The sequence below is a fragment of the Onychomys torridus genome, chromosome 16 (genome assembly GCF_903995425.1).
Source record: "Onychomys torridus chromosome 16, mOncTor1.1, whole genome shotgun sequence".
NCBI classification, from domain to species: domain Eukaryota; kingdom Metazoa; phylum Chordata; class Mammalia; order Rodentia; family Cricetidae; genus Onychomys; species Onychomys torridus.
Genome location: NC_050458.1, coordinates 45,793,581 through 45,814,856, shown reverse-complemented (window position 1 = coordinate 45,814,856; position 21,276 = coordinate 45,793,581). Strand labels below are relative to the sequence as shown.

The 21,276-nt window shown below is 48.4% G+C and overlaps 1 protein-coding gene across 2 annotated transcripts in view; it reads right to left on the bottom strand.

Moving 5' to 3' along the window:
• Positions 1-4,025: 4,025 nt before the first annotated feature.
• The window catches only part of Grap2 (GRB2 related adaptor protein 2), a 33,952-nt gene continuing 16,701 nt past the window's right edge, over positions 4,026-21,276 (bottom strand). For both annotated transcript variants that reach the window (XM_036208781.1, XM_036208780.1), the window contains 6 exons: positions 19,157-19,248; positions 14,828-14,947; positions 10,064-10,232; positions 7,308-7,526; positions 5,615-5,731; positions 4,026-5,184 (listed from right to left, as the gene is read on the bottom strand). In XM_036208781.1, coding sequence (XP_036064674.1) covers positions 5,005-5,184; positions 5,615-5,731; positions 7,308-7,526; positions 10,064-10,232; positions 14,828-14,947; positions 19,157-19,248 — 897 coding nt within the window. In that variant the 3' untranslated portion in view covers positions 4,026-5,004. The remainder of the gene's footprint in view (positions 5,185-5,614; positions 5,732-7,307; positions 7,527-10,063; positions 10,233-14,827; positions 14,948-19,156; positions 19,249-21,276) is intronic.

Here is a 21,276-nt window from a genome sequence, read left to right as displayed (position 1 = left end):
TCCTATTCTGTCTCATGGAGAGACGGCTCAGGTGAAAAGGAACAAGCTGAGCTCATGGCAGGCTGTGAGGGACCCTGGGCCCAGCTGTGGCACGTTTTTAGCACTGGGCACAGGCCAGTCTCCAGCCCACCCCCTCCCCATTCTCTTTGCCACATGGATCATGGGGCAGATTCCATAGCCTGAGGGATCAGACCATTTCATCAGCCGACACATGTGACTCAGAGCAATCTAAAACGTAGTGAATGGAGGGTGTGGGGCACAATGGATGTGGATAGACAGTCCAGGACTCCCAGAAATACCCAGCGGAGTATCTAAGGGCAGTGGCAAAAGCTCCTATGAACATCACAAAGAAAATGCCCTTGTTTACACCTGTAGGTCTGGAATGCTTGAGGCATTTGGGATGAATCAACAGACAGATGGGGCAGCTGGTACTTGTTCATCGTTGAATGACTATTCCTGGGAAGACATGAAGAAATGTCTGCTCCCCCCAGGCAGGGAACCAGTGACCAGCCAAAGTATGGATGCCACCGAAGTCCAATGTGGTAAATCAATGGGTTTACTGAGGTTACTTACACGTGTTTGGGTAAGGGTCACTTACAAGAGCAGATGACTCACAGACGGCTGTGTCACCAAAGCCCACCCCAGCATGGGTGACAGTTCATGAAAAACTAGAAACCTAGAGCTCACTGCACAACCTGCGGGCAGCTCAAGAGGTGGAGGAATGTCCTTTCTGGTGGCTCAATTGGTCGGAGTCTCTTCCAAGCAGTTCAACGGGTCTGCTTTTTTCAGGGTGCTTGACTGGTCTTTGCTTATTCCAGGCTGCTCTGTTTGAGCCTCTTCTAAGCTTCTCAACAGTCTTTACTGCTTATATAATATCGAGGAGAAAGGGGCCAAGTTAATCTAGACAGTTTCAGGGACTTCCTGAGGCTATTTTGAGTTGTTTACTTCCTGTCTCAATGAGCTTCCTGGTAAGATAATGTGTTCACCTCCCTCTTCTCATCCTATACCTGAAAGAGTTTCCCTCCAAGATGAAGGTTTTAACCTTGGAGGAACACAACATCATTCATTAGACACATATTAATTGACACTCCTCCCCATGTACCATGAACAGTGTGAGATGCTGGACATACAAGGGCCTAGAAAACACAATGATCCCTGCCCCAAGGAGCATACAGCCCGACAGTCACACCACTCACTCTAGTGTCTGACCTGTGTGCATGCTGTTCAGGAAAAGCATGGGACTCATGAGAAAATCTAAGGGGATATATTATTTCAGATGGGGGGAGGTCTGAGAGGAAGTGATGCATAAACCCAGATCTGAACAGCCGAAAACAGAGGATGTGCATTCCACGGGTTACCCACAATTATGAAAACCCCGAGAAGAATTCTTGGCTACCTGGAGCTGAAAGAAGGATGATGGAGAAGGGCATGAAGACAACAGGATGTTAGAGAGGAGATCCCATAGGCGCCAGATCTTGCATGATCAAGTGAGAAGAAAAGAGGTGTGATCGGATTTGTCTGTCCAGACAATGCCTTGGTGTCAGTGTGGAGAGCGTACCAGGGATGGGAGGGAAAACGGGGTAACAGAGGATGGTGCAGTTGCTATAGGAGACAGAAGGAGACCATGGAGGGAGATGAAGTGGGAGGACCTGAAAAACAATAACAAGAATAAATTGTTTTAAAGGACTGCCGTGGTAGATGCTCCTGCCTTACAGATAGGCACGGTGAAACTAGACAAAGCGTCCTGCAATTATTTTGACCAGGCCAGTCTGTCCCCTGTGTGGGCTGTTAGCTGAGATCTAGTGATGGTCCTGCCTTGTCCATAGCCCAAAGGGATGGACATTGATTTTTCTCTTTTAGGATTTCCTGAGAAAGCGTCTGCGCCTTCCACAGCCTCTGGTCTCGTTTCAAGTGGTTTCTATTAGGGAATTCCTGATCGTGTCTCAGCCAAACGCCTGTCACTTGGAAAATTTCTGATTCCTGATGAAGATGCAAAAATAAGTCACTGGGCTGCCGAACAGAAATGATGTCATAACGACAGTAATGAGTCGTGCCTGTCCCAAAGAAAAAGTGACTTCTTCGTTAGCAACAAAGAACAGTGACTGAATAGCCCCGGAAAAAGAATCCAATTAGATTTGTGTGGCTGATGCCCTTGCTGATAAAAGCACCTGGGAGCTTGTTAGAGATGTAAGACTGAGTCAGAACCCTCATTTTAACACGGTCCCTAGACAACGCTCAGATTCTTGAGATTTTGAGAAGTATTTCCTTAAATCACCCCGAGACCATATAAGAGTGAGTGGGCCATGGCAGCTTCCAGATATTCGAAATGAAGTAATTTCCAGTAAGTCGGGAGAATACCACAACTGGTTCGACAGGAACCGGCTTTTCTCTGGAAGTTCTCTGCTCAGATGTCACAAAGTCACCCAGGGTGTGGCAGCCAAAATCAGAGGCCGTGTGTTGGCTGATGCCTGTGCAGCTGGTGACAAACACTAAGTAGATACGCTCCCTTGGCTCTGAGAGGCTGGCATGTGGAAAGCAGATGAGGGATCGGGATGGAGGTATGACGCCTCATGTCCTTCTCCCTCCTCCCAGGAAGTAGCTGCAGAGGGGCCAAAGAGATTTGAGGCCTGAATGAAACAATTTGGCCCTAGTCTCCTTGGTCTAGTCCCTGTGAGTCCCTGTTCTCCCTTAGTGGTTCGGGTGACTTCTGTGTTTCCCTCTGAATTGTGCCCTGCTAATGGGCACAGCAATGAACCTTAATAAAAATTCCTCCTACCTTCTCCCACAGTGGCTGCTAGAACAGCCCGCCCATTCCAGGGGTTTTAGGGGCTCTGTCTCCCCAGGCCTAGCACCCCTGCCACTCCCAGCTAGGGAGTAGGGCTGGCCACACAGACAGCAGACACAGACTAGCAAAACTATTACTGTCTTCTTGTAGAGTGCTTCAAGGCATAGTATCTAGACCAGAACCAAGCTAGTCAGTCTCTGCCTCAGCCAGGGCTGCTCCTCCCACGGAATCAGCCAAATGGATGAAGTTTGTGGGCTGTTTAAAGCATATGGTTTGCAAATACTGTAAAACCAAACACCACTTTTGGCTTTTATTTACTGTAATGTTTCCCATCTCCCACTACCAAGCTTGCTGATCAGGCCCACTTGGCCTCGGCTTACATTCTCCTTTTTCCTCCTCGGGGCCGCCTCTGCTCTGTGCCCCTTCTGATGCCTTCTTTCTCCACCTGCATTAGGAGGCCTCCCTTCTATACCAGCTGCCCATGCCTCCTCTTGCCGTCCTGCCTGACCCCCTCCTCCCTGTCTCCCCTCCGCCACTCCTCCGCTCGCCATCTTCTGGCCCCTCCCCTGCTTTTGCTTTCCAAGACTGCAGCGGCTCCTCAGGCTTGCTCTGTTTCCCTGCCCTTCCAGGCTGTTTTCTCTTCCCTCCTCACCCCTCTCTTCCTCTCTTTCTCTAAGGGGAACCGGGGGCTCAGAGAATTGTTGAATCAGAGTCACAAGGGACAGAGCGTATGCCACACTGAAGTGGCTTGTGAGTCACACTGTTCTTTTATCGCCTTCAGTAACAGAAGCCCTCCAGTCCCTCCCTGAAGCAGGAGGGGACACAGGGGACAGGGCCCCTTGCCACACACCCCCACCAGCACTTCCACCCCAGGGCTTCTTTTCCTAATCTCAGAACACACACACATCCACATGTGACTGCACTGATACGCTTGTAAGGGCCTTCTGTTGTGACATGCTTGTTCCCAGGCTCGGCAAAGGCACCGAGCTTCTCCTCCGGTATCCCCTCCCCCCAGGCAGCCTTCTCTGTGCTTTATTCCTCAGGGTAGGACCAGGACACACAATTCTAGTTTGAGGCGACAGTGGCAGCGGGTTCCTCCTCCTAGGGGGAGGGAGGCCTGCAGTGGCCTAGCATGCAGACGGAAGAGGAAACTCATTTTCATGAGGCTTCTGTCCAGGGTTAGAATCAATCTGTCAATCTGTTTATTGATCTGCAGTCAATGCTCTTGGCTTCCCTCTGGCCCACTGGCAAAGATACCCTCAACCACAGAAAATCAGGAGCAAAACCCAAGAGCGCGCCCCAGAGACAACCCTTGTAACCACAAAATCAGGCTTCTGACACATCCCACATCCTCAGCCAGGGCTTCTCCAAGTACTTCGCAGAATCTAGGCCACAGCTTTCTCCGCAGCTGGGGAAACAGAAGTTACATTCAAGCAAGCCACAAGGACCTGTGGAGAACCCCTGTGCTCCCCAGCAATGGCTCTGTGGTATCTCCATGTTAGAGACACTCTCTCTTGTCAGCCACAGGGGAACAGGATTACCCAAGGGACAGTCACTGGTGGAGAGTAAAAGTTTCAGCCAGGCACTGACTAGGCCTGAGGCTTGCAAGACTCTCCCACACCAAGCTGAGACTCCTGACCACACCCTTGCCAACTACCTGCTCAGACTTGCTTGGTGCCCGTGGCCCTAGATCTGCTATACCTTAATTCTCAGGGTGCAGTGGCTGCCCTGTGGAGAACAGGAGGGAAGCCTACCCTGTAGGTGGATGGGGCCAGGTGAGCTGCTTAACATGCCTCGCCAAGCCCAGCCCCGTCCTATGTGTCCATCGCTGGGGTGTGACCTCTGCCTAGCTGCTTGCTCTCTTGGAAACTTCCCAAGCCAGGAAAGAAGCTGTGAAAGTTCAAGGATTGGGAGAAGTCCATTTCCCTGCCCTGCCCTCAGCTCCCTACTGCCTTCTCACACAGAGAAGAGCTGGAAAAGCATCCCATTCTCCACTCAGGTTCCTTCTCAAGCCAGCCAATGAACCAACCCAGCTGCCAATAAATTACTAGTATAAAATGTTGTGTGTAGACATGGGCATACATATACATGTTTTGTGTACGCACGGGCGCACATGAACATCACATGCATGCATGTGTAGTTATGAAGTCCAGCTGTTTTCCCTCGTCCCTCTCTTGCAGGCAGCTTCAGACAAAAAGCTTCTAGCCTCCCAGCAGGACTCATCGCATCATGGGAGCCACATAGTTGGCAGGGAAGAGACCCAGTTTGTTGTGTAGACGGCCGGTCCACCAAGACGGGTTAGAGCTATCCAGGACTTCAACCACCTCTCCACTTCGGAATCCCAGCTCATCCTCCTCCAGAGCCTCGAAGTCATACAGGGCCCGGGCCCAGCGCACTCGCTACAGGGGAAACAAGAGGACACACTGATGAGCTTGGAGGGCTGGCTTTGGGAGCAACTGTCATAGAGCGGAACTGTGACTCTATCCTGAGTCCCCTGGCCCTTCCCAAAGGCTGATCGTGAAGCACTTTAGAGCAGACCTGATAGGCACAGCCCTGGGGACTAAGCTACTGGGACACTCACCAGCTTTGATACGGTCTTGTTTTGCTTTTGTGGAAACTGGGACCTCACATATGTAAGGTCAGTGCCCTACCACTGAGCCTGTCCTGAGTCCAAGGGCACTGGGTCACCGGGACAAAGGTGACCCACTGCCAGAAGAGCAAGAACAGGGCGAAGTTCAACAGTCAGATTGCAAACAGCAGCCTGAATGAGCTGCTGAGCCAGGCTGAACCCTCTCCCAAGAGGCTGCCTTGTGCTCTCCACTCACTCACCCCTGCCACCTGGAGCTGCACGGGGTCCGTATGTCTCCGGTGCATCAGGGTGGCGTTCATCTCGCTACCAATGCCACAGTGTCCGTCATTTATGTCTAGGCTGCCTCCACGGCGGTCCTAGAGACATGTAACAGAGGGCTGTTATCAGCAGGGGCGTCTCTCACAGCCTAACCCCATCCCTGGGCCTTGCTTGGGTGCTGTCTCCAGAACTCACACCCAAGAACTGACTCACTGACCGTCACCCTTCGTCTTGGAAAATGGACAGGAGGGAATCTGAGGGGATCTTAGGTTCTAAAGGCAAAGATGATGGGCTTCATTTATCCAGTGAAATAGCAGCTATTTGGGGAGTCAGGTACCCATGCCTCAGGAATGAATTCAGTTATCATCATCATCATCATCATCATTTGCGTGTATATATGTGAGTGTGAGTGTAGAGGCCTGAGGCTGACATTGGTCATCTTCCTCCGTCACCCTCCATCCACCTGAAGGGACATTACTGGCCCTGGGACTCACTGATTCAGCTAGACTGACAGAGCCATGAGCTGCTGGGACCTGCTGTTCACCCGCTTCAGCAGTGCGGGTAAAGACACATTCCCCTGTGCTGGCATTTACGTGGGGGCTGGGAATCTGACTGCAGGCCCTCTCATTTGCCTACAAACACTTTCCTTCTTAAGCTGTCTCTTTACCCCCTGTTCCCCGCCCCCATTTTTTCTTTTACTTTTGAGACAGGGTGTTGCTTTTGTAGCTCAGGCTGACTTTGCAGTCAAATGCTCTACCACAGAGGTATACCCCCTCAGGCTGACTTTGAATTCACTATGTAGCCCAGGCTAGAGATGGGCTCTTAATCCACCTATCTTGGTCTCCTAAATGTTGGGATTATAGGCATGTACCACCACACCTAGCTTGTATGGTTCTTTTCTTAGTTAAAAAAATAATAATCAGAAAAATGTACCAGTTTAGAGGAAGAACCACATACAGTAATGTGCTAAGTGAACCGATGGAAAAGTGCCCAGGCATGCCGGGGTCGATCAGGGAAGGAGTCTGAGAAGAGGCGATGCCTGGGCTCCAGCTTGAAGGAGGAGTGGGACTGACCAGAAAGCTCCATCAGGCAGACAGAACAGCTCATAAAAAGCCAAAAAGAGAGGAAATGCACCGAGCCAAGCCAATGACTAAATGTGGCGGCGCCGGTTGCCGGATTATCTGTTTGCATGGTGGTGGGGGTTGGTAGCAGAATATGGACCTGGGGAAGTAGATACAGGCAGTTCACACAGGACCCTGTGCCCTGTGGAGGAATGTAGGAACAATGTCATCTTAGTGTATTGCCCATCTCCATAAGCCAGCGGCAATCCCATCTGGAACAGGCAGGGTTAAATAAACAAGGCTGCTGCAGGTGTTAACCCATTTTTCTTTTTATGGGTTAAGGGGCAAAAATTGGAATTCTGCTGACAGACTTAGTCTGCGGGGTGTGTGTGTGTGTGTGTGTGTGTGTGTGTGTGTGTGTGTTATGTGTGTGTGTGTGTGTGTGTGTGTGTGTGTGTGTGTGTGTGTTTTCAGTCTGGGAGCTATATGGCTTTGGGTGGGTGATTTCCATCATAGGGCCCAGAACCTTTCAGAAGGCTGGGCCAGGCCTGGGCCATGGGGTGGGCAGGCCCTCCTTCACTGCTTGCTCTGTGTCTTTCCTTTCTTCAGATACCTGATGAAAATGATGGTGCTGTGGATACCGCTGTGGAGGGGGCTGTGGCCCTGGTGGGAACTGAGGAGGAGGCTGCTGGTGCTGGTGGTACTGTTGGGGGCGGACAGGAGGGTTATCTGACAGCTTCCGGTTCATCAAAGGTCGGATTTCTTCTCCTACATTTCCACTTGGGTGAGGGCCTCCCTGGGATCTCCTATCCAGGCTGTTGCCCCGGTGACCCTGGAAAAGAAAACAGGGGCTCCAGATTCACCCTCGCCCTGGGCCTCCCCATTCCTGCCCCTCTTCTGACAGTAACTGTGGGGCAGGGGTGGGGCAGGGTAAGGCTTCAAGCAAATCTAAGGTTTGGACCTCCGCGTTATCAAAAGTGGTCCCTGTGTTCTCAAGTCTTCCCTAGTTCATGAGTTCAGACCCCTGGGTGGCAAGTTCCATTTGGGCTAACCATTTCCATGTGGTCTCCACTCAGTCCATTCCTACTGGGTTTGTTTTTCTCTCTGTGATCAAGCTTAAATAGTCTACTTTTCAGGCAGAAAGGGACAGTTGATTTGAAAAGGATCCGTGGGCTCTGGGTAAGTAAACCCTCCCTTCCAAGCCCCCAGCTGATTTGAAGGATTGTAGCATCCCCAGAGCAGAGTGTGTTCCCATCCAGAGTACACAGAAGTTCAGAAAACAAAGGTCAACCGAGATCTTGTAGATTATTTAGCCACAAGATAAACAGTCCCCATGTTGCCAAACTGCCAGACACCCTCCCCTCCCTCTCTAGCTCTGCTCTTGACTTTGCATAGTCTGTCACTTACAGCCTGGTGACAAGGACCCAAGACAGCAACATTCTGGCAGAGCCATGGAAAACAGGCCTTGTTGTCCCCTGTACCAGGAAGGAGCAAGGCCTCTCTGCTTCATATTGTAACAGCTCATGAATCAGAAATACTTTATTGTTATTTTTTTTCTCCAGAGCTGAGGATCGAACCCAGGGCCTTCCACTTGTTAGGCAAGTGCTCTACCACTGAGCTAAATCCCCAAACCCCGTTATTTTTATTTAACAAACAATTACATAGAAAGTTGGGCTCAGTATATGCTAGCGCTGTACAAATGTTAACTCATTTAATCCAGTTCAACAAATAACTTTCCACTGCCTCTCTTATCTCTGAGCCCTGAATCCTAGTGAGTTAATACTTCTGTCCGTTTCCTGGTTAAAATAATCCACAAAATCTTGGTTGACCTTTGTTTTCTGAACTTCTGTGTGCTCTGGATGGGAACACCCTCCTCTCTGATGATTGTAGCATCCCAGTCTTGAAAACAGCTGTGGTTTGGAAGGCAGGATTTACTTCCCCAAAGCACACGTGTCCCATCCCTGGGGTTCCAGCTATGCTAGTGGATGCTTCTTCCTTTATTACACCTCTCTGTCTGTCTGTCTGTCTCCCTCTCTCTCTCTTTCAAGACAGGATTCCAAGACAGCCCTGGCTGTCCTGGAACTCACTCTGTAGACCAGGCTGGCCTCGAACTCACAGAGTTCCACCTGCTTCTGCCTCCCTAGCTAGGACTAAAGGCGTGTGCCACCACCGCCCAGCTAATTACACCTATCTCTTAGAACCATGTTCTTTTCCCTGAGAAATAGTTTGTACTTTGTATGTGTATACATGTGTACATATATGTGTGAGTTCCTTTGGGGAAGGCTGATTACCATGTCTTTGGTGCTTGCCTGCTGTGGACCAGATTCTGTGGCAGGGGTTGTGACAATGCCATATTCAGTCTTCACAAAGGCCCAGTGAGGGAGGGAGCGACTATTATGCTTTCTATACTAAGATGAGAAAACACATACTCAGAAAGCATCGTTTTATTGTTTGCATGTTATTTGATTTGGGGGCAATGTCTTGCTTGCCCTAGCTGTCCTGGCATTTACTATGTAGCCTAAGTTGGCCTTGAACTTGCAATCTTCCTGCTTCTACTTCCCAAGTGCTGGGTACAGTCATGTGCTACTATACCCAGCTTCAGAAATGCTCTTTGAAGAAAAAGGTATTTTATTTGGGGTATTTGCCTGTATGTGTGTGCTACGTGTGTGCAGGTGCCCAAGGAGGCCTGAAGAGGGCAGCAGATCCACTGGACCTAGAATTACTGGTGGTTGTGAGGCTCCTAATGTGAGGCTGGGAACTAAACTCCTTTGGAAAAGCAGCAAGTGTGTTTAACTCCCGAGCCACCTCTCCAGGCCTCAGAAAAGTGTTCTGAACTTGACTAGGTGACACAGGTAGCCAGGAACAAAGTGGGATTAAACATATGAAGTCCCTGTACTCCCTGAGGCCGTCAAGAAACTGCCTGGTGCTTTAGTCCTGACCCCTAGGCTACTCTCTGATACTGCTGTCTGTCATCCTGATCCTTGAGCAGCTCCTGGGCTGAAAACAGCGGAGTAAGATCCACACATAACTGAACAACAGCACCTCCAATGTGAGCTAACATGCATAGTGTGTTTGCAGTGGGACTAGGGGTGATGGGAGAGATTGGGGGACATTAGATTATCTTACTCTCACAAGCCCTATTTATTATTTATGCTATCTCAAGGAAATAGGATCTGAGAGCCTTCCAAAGTCATCACACAGCTAGGAAGTGTTCCCCTTGGATTAAACCTGAGATCTGACTTCGGATCAGAGTATCTTTTTTTTTTTTTCTTTCTTTCCTTTTTTTTTTTTTTTTTTTTTGGTGGCTTACACAGGAATTCGGGCTATCTGAAATCCCTGGCCTGGAGTTTTTCTGGACCCAAGGCATACCTGATCTTCTTTGGTTCCATCCCGAAGGAAGATCTGCTTCTGTTTGGAGATGGAAGTGGTCCTGTAGTAATCCACCAGCTTGTTCAGGGACGGGAACTTCTCAGTCCACAGGAAGTAATTGCCCCTGTTGTCTCTCATGACTTTGAAGTGCTGAACATCATCCTCATGCCTGGGGATTAAACAAACTCAATGGTGACCATGTCCCTGCTGGGCGGTTGTCTGTACCCAGAGACAGTGAAGTTTTGTTTGAGCAGACATTGTATGAACATGTCTTGGGGGCAGGGGGTGACATAAACAAACATCTGTTGCACCCAGATAGGGCACCAATGACAGAACAAAGTAAAGATTCCACTCAAGTCTACTTTGGAGAGCCAATGAGTTTAATTATGGCTACATATGGTACCAGGGACAGCATACAAGTAGTTATGCCACTGAAGAGAGTGTTTCTCTTCCCTAGTCACTATTAACTGCCTCCATATCCTGGAGGGTGGGGCTTGTGATCTGCTCTCCACTCCATGGTGGGACATGATTTGGCCTGTCTTGTGTAGGTCTCATGCAGGTAATCATAGCCATTGAAAGTCCAAGAGGGCCATGGCCATGTCATGCCACTCAATCTACAGCAGCAGGAGAAATAGATATGGGCAACCTGCCTAAGCTCCAGTAGCAGGTTGGTGGGAGGGACCATCAATAGAACGTGATCAAGACGAGCTGGAATCTATCTTGGATGATGGACAAACATTTAGGAGGAAAAAGTGGGGTTGGTGAGATGGTTCAGCAGGTTAAAGGTATTTACTGTCAAGCCTGAGGACCTCAGTTTGGTTCCCTCAAAAAACCAAGTCTTCCAAGTTGTACACACACACACACACACACACACACACACACACACACCAACAAACAAACAAGTAAATGTAAAAAAGGTTGAGCAAGAAAAGAAAAATGTTCCAAATATCTTTGCAATTTTATTTTATTTTTAATGATGTGTATGTTTGTGTGAGTAAATGCCATCTGAGTGCAGGTACTTGTGGAAGCCAGCAGCTGGATTTCCTGGAGCTAGACTTACAGGTGGTTGTGAGCCCTCTGATGTGGGTGGGTGCTGGGAACAGAACTTGGGTCCTGTGTGAGAGTACTATGCTCTTAACCACTGAGCCATCTCTCCAGACCCATTCCCAGTAAGGCCTAAGCAATCAAGGAGCTTTCATAATGTTTATTTGAATCAAGGCAACACCAGAGTTCTGTTCTCTGCTACAGTCTGGCAGCAGAGGGCTGTTTTGTTTGTGTTTGTTTGGTTGGTTTTTTTTATTTTTGTTTTTAAAGACCCTGCTGTTTTCCTGTTGTCAGAAATGTCTTGACCCGTCTCATCTTGGTTTAGTCTAAGTTTATGTTTCGTATAAATAAGATTATAAATTATACTTTGTGAAAATACATTATATGGAGTTGTAGACTTTAACTGGAAAAGACTTTGGACATAGTTCAGCCTTCTCTGTTTTACCAGTGAGGATGCTGTGACTGAGAGAGGCCCAAGGGCTTAGTCAAGGTCAATGTGAATGCGTGGCAATCCTGAGGGAGAATGCCCGGTCTGATCCCAGCGAGCCTGGGTAAGCATGCTGACTGCTTTTAGATCAGTGCCTTTTGCTACCATTCTGGATCAGGTAGTCAGGTACATTTGTACCAGGTTTGCAGAAACCAGATTGTAGCTATCTAAAAACAAGTGTGTGTGTGTGTGTGTGTGTGTGTGTGTGTGTGTGTGTGTGTGTGTGGGATTTACCATCAGCTCTGGTCTTACTCCACAGCCAAGTTGTTCTTCTTGGTTATAAAGTTTTGGTTTTGGTGGTGCTGTGCTGTGGATATCAATTGCTCTGTATACTGTGAATGTGTTGCTCTGATTTGGTTGATAAATAAAATGTTGATTGGCCAGTAGCCAGGCAGGAAGCATAGTATAGGCGGGTCAAGCAGAGAGGGGAATTCTGGGAACAGGAAGGCTGAGTCAAGAGACGCTGCCAGCCGCTGTTGCCATGAGAAGTAAGATATAAGGATGCTGGTAAGTCACAAGCCACGTGGCAAGGTATAGATTTATAGAAATGGGTTAATTTAAGATATAAGAACTAGATAGCAAGAAGCCTGCCATGGACATACAGTTGATAAGTAATGTAAGTCTCTGTGTGTTTACTTGGATCTGAGCAGCTGCAGGTCCCAGCAGGACTGGAGATAACTCCAGCTACAGTGGCACATCCCTTTAATCCCAGCATTTGGGAGGTAGAGGAAGGCAGATCTCTGTGAGTTAGAGGTCTCCCTGGTCTACAGAGTGAGTTCCAGGACAGCCAGGGCTACACAAGAGAGACCCTGTCTTGAAAAACAAAACAAAAGAATAAATAAAGTTTTGGGTTTTTTTTTTCCAAACAGGCCTGCATTTGCACGTTGCAGGGGTGTGAGTATTAGTGCTATCAGTGGCCACTTCCAGCAGAAAAGTCAAGAGTTAAAGGGCTTTGGAGAGTAGAGATTCATCTGAAGGTTAGTGAGGCTTCTTAGGGATGGATTTAGGGGTCTGTGTTTGGAGGGAGCAGGAATTTTGAGCCTTTATTCTCATCATTTATTTGGGTTCTACTCATAGCCAAGGGTAGTAAGTCACTTCCTGTCCAACTGAGTCAGGGTGGAAACTGACACATGGCCATCACTGCTGGTCTTCCTCAGGAGTCTGGACCTTAATAATGGCTTTTCTTCAAGATCTGGCATCTCAACTCATGGAGGAGGAAGTATTTCTTGTATATAATGACTATTCTTCACTCAGTCCCTCCCAGCAATCACAACGGACATCGTGTTGCTGCTTGACAAAGCTCCTACCCGTACACACATAATTTTACAGAAAAAGGAAAACATAAAAAATAAAATAGGTTTGATTGATAAGGTTTACTAACAGGGCAAAATTTCATCAATGAAGATCCAATGAGTTTGGAATCTGAAATTAAAGAATATTGGCTTGAGCTACTATTTATGACTGCCCAAGATAAGAAGAAGTTTTAGTTAAAGGGAATTAAGAGGATAGGGCTAGTGACATGGTTCAGTGGCTTTGGGGGTTTGAATAAGGATGATGCCACAGGCACATAGATTTGCATGTGTAGTCACCAGTGAGTGGCGCTATTTGATAGGATTAGGAAGTATGGCCTTGTTGGAGGAAGTGTGTCACTGGAGGTGGGCTTTGAAATTTCAAAAACCCATGCCAAGCCCAGTTTCTTTCTCTCACTCTCTGCCTGCAGATCAGGATGTAGCTCTCAACTACTTCTCCAGCACCATGTCTGCTGGCATGCTGCCATGCTTCCTGCCATGATGATCATGGACTAAACTTCTGAAACTGTAAGCCAGCCTCAGTTAAATGCTTTCTTTTATAAGAGTTGCCTTGGTCATGGTGTCTCTTCATAGAAATAGAACAGTGACTAAGACAGTGGGTAATGGTGCCTACCATCAAGCCTGATGCCCTGAGTTCAGTCCCTGAGACTCACATGATTGAAGGAGATCCTCAACTCCCCAAACTTCTGACCTCCATATGTGCATATATTCCCCTCAGCATACATACATACACATGCACATACAATAAATATGTTCTTTACATTTTAACAAGCTGTCAAGTTTGCTGATGTTAAGGAGTCCAAGGTATTTGTAAGCACGCTTGAGGTCCACATGCCTCTAGATGGCTGGCCCATCATTTATTAGTCCTTCCTACCTCCATTTATGAAGATCCTTTCTTTCTAAATATCAAAGCAGCTGCAGTTTATCACAAGAGATTAGGTTTCTGCACAGGAAGCAATAAAGCTTCACACCTTTTGAAATCTATCAGAGTGCAGGGCAGCGCTGCCTATCAAATTACCGGGCAGGAGGTGTGTCCTGTGCAGGCTCGGAGCTCCTTCCTCCTCTGCTATGAGCTGCATTTCATGCACTTTAGTTATGCGGTCTCCAAGTCTGACTTGCAGTCTCTGACACACTGACCACACACACTGTATTCAGATCTGGGGTTTCTCAGTTTAGGTCTGTGTCATGTCCCTGCCTGGACTGAGTCACTTCCTATAAGATGCAGCACAAGAGTTACAGGGGCAAAGGTCTTTCTGATCCCCCTCCCCAGAGGCCTCCCTCAACTTTACCCTGCTCTTCTCAGTTTGGCTTTGTCCGAACCTTGCTGTATGGAAGCAGCCTGGCTCTGTGTCCAGCAGCTTCCCACAGCAGCGGCTTGGGGAATTGCTTTTCTCTTGCCCTTTTTCAGCCCTCTACTGACAGAACAGAAAAGGCTGAGATTTAAACTTCCGGACGGACACAGTTAACTGGGAGTTCCCTTTCATTCTCCCCTCCTTCCACAGATGTCCTATGATGTCTACAGGGTGTGCTCTGTTTAGAGCACACACATACAGCAGATCAACTTGCTTTCTGGGAATATCTGGGCTAGACAAGGAAGCAGATCAATACATACCTTTTTTTTTTTTTTTCCCTCCCTCCAACTGGTTCTTAATATCCCTGGCTGTTCTGGAACCAGGATGGCCTTGAACTAACAGAGATCAGCCTGCCTCTGCCTCCTGAGTGCTGTGATTAAAGGTGTATACCACTAACATGCATCATTTTGAACAGAAATCAATGTATGGAAGAGTTGAGGACACATGTTCTGGGGAGGAAATAGTAGCATAGTTAAAAAGATGCCACCCTACTTTTGATCATTGGGTAACCTATCAGCTTGAACAGTGGCAGGCTGAGACAGGTCAAGTGGGGTTTGGGAGTAGCCAGTACCTGACAGAGATGGAGAAGTCTCCAGGGGAGCTCTGACTGGCCCTGATGATGAAGAATCCAATTTCCTTGCCCATGAGTAAGTTCTCTGCTTGGTGTCGAGAGAGGCCTTCATGGAACCACCTGTAGAGGACAAAGGAGTTCTTTGAGACACATGATGGTGATGGTGAGGGAGAAGGGACATGGAAAAGATGTGACTCAAGGGAAGAGGCCAGAGGCCCTGAGTCGGGGTTTGGGGCATGTACTGTAAAATTTAGCAGTGGCACTCAACAGCTTTCAGGGAAGCAATGGACCACTCCTCTGGGCTTGCTCTCCTTGTTCTTTCTCTCCAGAAATTTCTCTCTAGTTTGTGAAACTCGAATCCTGGAAGTCTGCTGCTACACCAAAAATGGGGCCTTGTGGGAGTGACTCCCAGGGGATGCAGCCTCCTGCCACTAGGAAGGGACATCAGAGGAGAGGATGTATGGGATAGAAAAGGGCTGCTGCAGGCGTGGAGGCAGGGCTCCTGGTCAAGCTGGTAGACAAGGCCTGGGCACCATGCCCTTCCTGACTGAGATGTCAGGCATGGCACATTTCCCCAGGAACATTCAGGATAGTTCCAGCTCAGGGGTTCAGGCTCTTTGGGCTAACTTGAGAGCCTCAGGGACTTTGATTGCCATGTCCAGCAGAGACTGCCAGGTGTCCAAGAAATCTTGCATACACTCGGAGAAGCTGTTTCCAGCCAGCTTCTTCAATTCTTTTGTGAGCTGTTCCCTGTGCTCTGAGGTCACCCTCTACAAAAACCCAGGCTGGAAACGTCTTTGCTGAGGAAACAGAAATGGAAGAGAAACCAAATTTCCCAGAGCACAGTCAGGGTGGCATTGGCTGGGATGTTCAAAAAAATATCAAACACGCCGGGTAAGGGGAACAGCGGCTGCAGCTTTGGGCAGGAAACCACACACTCCTCTCCACCCTAGAACGAGGGTTTCCAGCACGGCTGGCAGAGGTGGGACCCCATCACATTGCTTCTAGGTGGCTGCTCTAATTGCTGCCATCAGAAGGCGAATTAATGCCCAAGTCCCTTTAGGACACATGCACGGCAGGCCTCAGCTTCCGTCTCCCCCTGTGCTTTCTAGAATTTGAGATCCTCGACTCCAGACTCAGATAACTGCAGGGACACTCTTCCTCCAGACCCGGGTGACAGCAGGAGCTTGGTGGTGCCCAGAGGGCTTGGAGCCTGGGGTGGCTGGTGTCCGACATCTCTTCAGGGGTGTACAACTGATTATCACATGTCGAAAACTCCGGAGGAGGTCAGTGCGCTCCACGGCAGCCACAGCTTGAAGGGAAGCTTTCAGCAGAGGCAACAGGCAGGTAGGCATGTTTAAAACAGCTACATCCGCTAACTAGAGTTGAGCACGGGCTTTTTTTTTTTTTTTTTTTTTTTTTAAGCTTTCCAAAATTTTCCCTACATTTTGTATTAGGACAACAGGAGGACAAGGTTTCAAATCTCCTTGTTATTCAAAAGCTCCTTCACTTATTGACATTTATTTGTTTCTTTTTTTTTTTTTTTTTTTTTTTTTTTTTCAAGACAAGGTTTCTCTGTGTAACAGTCCTGGCTGTTCTGGAACTCACTCTGTAGACCAAGCTGGCCTCGAACTCACTGAGATACACCTGTCTCTGTGCTGGGATTAAAGGCATGAGCCACCACCGCCCAGCTATTTGACATTTATTATTTATTATTTTTGTTTTTTTTAAATTTAGTTAATTAATTACTTTGAAATAGGGTATCTCTGTACAACCCCGGATATCCTGGAATTCACTGTGTAGATTAGATTGGCTTCAAACTCACAGAGCTCTGCCTACCTCTGCCTTTCAAGTTCCAGGAATCAACGGTGTGTGCCACTGCATCCAACCTATCATTTCTGGGGTTATTTTTTTGAGATAGGGTTTCATGTAGCCCAGACTGACTTTAAACTTGTTATCTACTATAGGGTGGTTTTGAACTTCTGATTTTCCTTCTTCTAACTGCAAGTGCTGGGATTACAAATGGCTCCCCACCTTGGCTGAGTCTGACAGCTTTTATTGACCATCTCTGAACTCATGGGATCGTTTTCCTGGTGCTAGGAAAATGGTGGTGAGCAGAACAGACGAGCAACTACACTCTCAGGGAACTAACATTCTGGGTGGCTCAGGAGACACAGGATAAACAACAGAATAATCAAAACGGCATGCCAGGGGACTGTGAGCCAGAGGAGGAAATGGAAACAAAGTGGGTAGGGTGCTGGGGAGGAAAGTCATTTAAAATGGTCAGGGGAGACAGCTCCATCAGCAACGTACGTGCTTGCTCTGGAAGCATAACAGTCTGAGTTTGATCCCCAGCTCCCATGTAAACACCCAGCATAGTGATGTGCAGCTGTACTCCTAGGATTGGGGAGCTGACACAGGGAGATCCCTGGGACTCACCGGCCAGCCAGCCTAACCTAATTGGCTTGTACCAGGCCAGTGAGAGAGCCTGCGTGATATTCCTACGGGTGACTCATGGGGCTGTCCTCTGGCCTCCACATGCATCCATAATCACACACACCCCAACCGGAAAAAATGGTAATAAGAAAGGCTTACTGGAGAAGGAGGGGGTGAGGAAGACCCAGCAAAGGAGACTGAGGAGAAGCAGCCAGAGCACGCAGGGACAAAGAGGAGGGGGGCCGGAACAAGAGGCATTGCGGATGTCACAGAACGTGTTCTGGTGGGAAGGGGTCCTCTTATGCTGAGGTGGTGGCTGAGAAAGTACTACAGCAACCTGTCGCTGGCAGAGACCTTGTTGATAGGAGTCCTGGGGGTTCCACAGGGGATGGACGGGTGGAGTTGGAAATAGGGAACACAAACACTTTTGAAGAAATGAAAGGAAAATTAGAAGGCGTTGGAACCAGCAGTTTCTTGGTTGTTTCTCTTGTGTTTGTCTAGCCAAGAACATGTGTGACGGTGGCAAGCCTGTGAGCGGACAGGAACGCTCCAGCAGAGGGACAGAAGATATATGGGGGAAGGGGGTGTCTCTGCTGGAGACACTGACAGCTGCATCTGAATGTGGTTGCTGGAGGTGCTGGTCCGGTGCAAGTGGGCCCAAGGGAGGGGGAGGGAACCAAGGAGCTTCTCTTCTGGTGCTTTCCCGGTCTCCCGCACACCTGAGAAGATGGTGGCAGAGCTGAGAGACAGGTGGGAGAGTGACTGGCATGAAGTGGCCCCCTCCTAGGTCATAGGGGCACTAAGGACCCACTGGAGGTCAGTGGTCAACCTTGTGGTTCAATGGTCTCTTCTGGGTCATGGAACGTGACACCAGTGCCCATCACTGTGTAGCCCTGGATGCCCTGGAATTTACTATGGAGACCAGGCTGGCCTTGAGCTCACGGTGATCAGCTTGCCTTTGCTTCCCAAGAGCTGGGATTAAAAGTGTGCACCATCATGTCTGGCGTTACTTCTAATATCACTGCTAAGGTTGAAAACAGGGAGCATCAGGGTTGGAACAAGAAGACCTGGTTTCTAGCTTGAACTCTGTCACCAGCTGTATGACACAGGACACATCAATTAGCCATTTGAAAAGTGGGGGGCAATAACAACCCACTCGAGCCTCAACAGGCTGAGGTGAGGACAGACAGAGCTCTGGCACAGAAACAGTGCCATCAACACTACTATGATTTTTTCCCCCTGTTTTATAAAGCCTATACTCTTGGGGCTAGACCCTGGCTCTGAGACAAGATTAGATTTCTATCTAACCCTTGTGGTCAATTCTTGAGACAAACACAGCCCAATCTCAGTGTTTCACTTCCTCTTTCTGGGGGAATTTCCCTTCCCCGTCCCCTCTCTCTGACTGGGGTAAGCAAGAAGAGACAGTTTGGGATCCCTGCTTAGGGTGAACGCAATGTTAGGCAGTCGTGGGGAAGAGCTGTGCAGGAATGGCTTTGGAAATGGGATGTCCAACAGTGCCCCCTTTGGAATTCTTGGAGATTCTGCAACTGCATTCATTATAGGTGATTTTTAACTCACAAAGTCATTATATATATATATATATATATATATATATATATATATATATATATATATATATATATATATATATAAATTTAAATAGGCGATCCATGCACGCGGTGTAAACTTCAGAAGGGAATGTGACGCCATGCAAATAAACCTTCCTCCCACCCTGGCCTTCCGCTGTGAGGTTCTGGAGGCTGGGGAGGGAGCTCTCCAGAGGCAGCCATTTCTGACAGTTCCTTGGGTATGCATGGATAATTTTAGTGAGGACTGAAAAAGTAAGGGGAGCATGTGTGGGTAGAGCCATGTTGGCAGGCTGGAAATACTTACTCAGGAAACTCAATATCTATAAAATTCTTAGGCACATATCCTTCTTGGCTTCGGAGCTCCGCCTTCAGCCACTCCTCCTGGTTGCTTAGTATCTAGGGGGGAAGAACAAAGGGATGAGAGACACTAAGGGCCAGTGGTGGGAGGGGGCTGTAGAGCAAAGAGGACATAATAAGCCTAAGGAACCGGTTGGGACATCAGCTCTAGGGCTTAGTGGGGAAGGAGAGGGCACCACAGATTCACTCTCTGGTGTGTGACTTCTTTTTCTCTTGAGGCCCCCTACTCACATCACCCCATCATAGCTCAGGTCTGGCACTCAGACAATGCCCTGAATCCTTCCTTACGATTTTAGTTTTTCACCCTTTTTATTTATCTATTTATCTATCTATCTATCTATCTATCTATCTATCTATCTATCTATCCATTTATTCATTTATTCATGTGCCTGCATTTGTGCACGTGGACAGATATACCACAGCATGTGTACTGGAGGTCACAGGACAGCTCCTTGTGATCCTCTCCTTCCACCTTGTGGGGACAAAGTCACTCACTGAGCTATCACGTTAGCCTTTAATTCATCAGCTAATTTTTTTTTTTTTTTTTTTTTTTTTCCCGAGACAGGGTTTCTCTGTGTTGTTTTGGTGCCTGTCCTGGATCTCACTTGGTAGCTCAGGCTGGCCTCGAACTCACAGAGATCCGCCTGCCTCTGCCTCCTGAGTGCTGGGACTGAAGGCATGCGCTGCCACCGCCGCCGCCGCCACCACCACCACCTGGCTGGCTTTGAACTCTTGATCTTCCTGCTTCTACTTTCCAAGTACTAGGGTTATAGAGGTAGACCACCATGCCGGACCAAAAATTCATCTAATATCTAATCGATATGTAATCGAGACCAGCTTTCTAAACTATAATGTTTATATTCCTATTTTGAATTTTGAAAATTGGGACAGGATTCAAGGTGCCTGGGATGACAGTACAGGTATGGCGTCTCATACCTGTCACCTCAACATTCAGGAAGGTGAGGCAGGAGGATTTTCATCAGTTGGAGGCTAGCCTGAGCTATGTTGTAGTGAGTTTCAGTGCACAGAGTGAGAACTTCAGTGTGCGGTGGCGGGGGTGGGGGGGTGGGGTGGGAGTGGGGGTGGGGTGGAGTCAGATCCTAAACAAAACCAAGAGTTCTGTCTCGTTACTACAGGACTCGCCTTGACTGCTCCCCACATGTGGTCACCTGCCTTGGTCACTCACATCACTCAGCAGACGTGACTGTATGTGTATCCGTTGACTTCCCCCAAAAAACGGGACACCCTTGAAAGCATTTGCTATCTCCACTGAGAATGTTTCTAAAGGATGCGGGCCTAGACCAGCACAATGACTTTACCTAAGGGTGGCCGCATAAGAGACTGGGAACCTGTGATGGTGCCACCAGGTCATTGGAATCTCTTTCCAGCGGCCCCCTTTCTTGGAGCTGAATGTGGTTTCATGGGTGGAGACGCTAGGGTAGGTGGAAAAGCAGAGGGAAGATGGGGAAGGCTGCCTGGAGACCTCTCCAGACAATTTGATGAGCTAACTGGGTCAAATGTGATGACTAGGGACCCACTTCTGTGGTGCGTTCCTGGAGTTCAGTGTCTTCATTCTAACTGGGGTTTAACTAGGGAAGTTAGAAGTGCAGGGGCCTTGTGGTTAGAGATGCTGGATTTGTACCTTCAAATTTATAGAGAACCCCCAAAAGATTTTAAGCCAGGAAATGGCAGTAAGAATGAGAGTTGAGGAGGAGCTTTGAAGATGAGCTGGGGGTGGGGTAAAACCCGGGGAGGAACAGAAGGAAGCGGGTGTTGCCCACTGGGTAAGGGATAATGGGGTCTGAGCTAAGAAGAGGCAAGGACCTATTCTGGAGGATTCGAGGAAGTAAAATCAGGCAGGCTTCTGTAACCATTTGGGGTAGCTAAGGAAGAAGGGGATTCTGGGAAAACTTTGGATTTCTAGCTTGGGAGACTGAGTGGGTGGTGATGTCTTTACTGAAATAGAGAGAAGAAGGAGGAGCAGGAGGGATTCGTGGGCTTCAGCTTGTAGCGGATGAATTCCAGTTGAATTCTTCAACTGAGAAGAAAAACTCAGTGAGCTGTGGA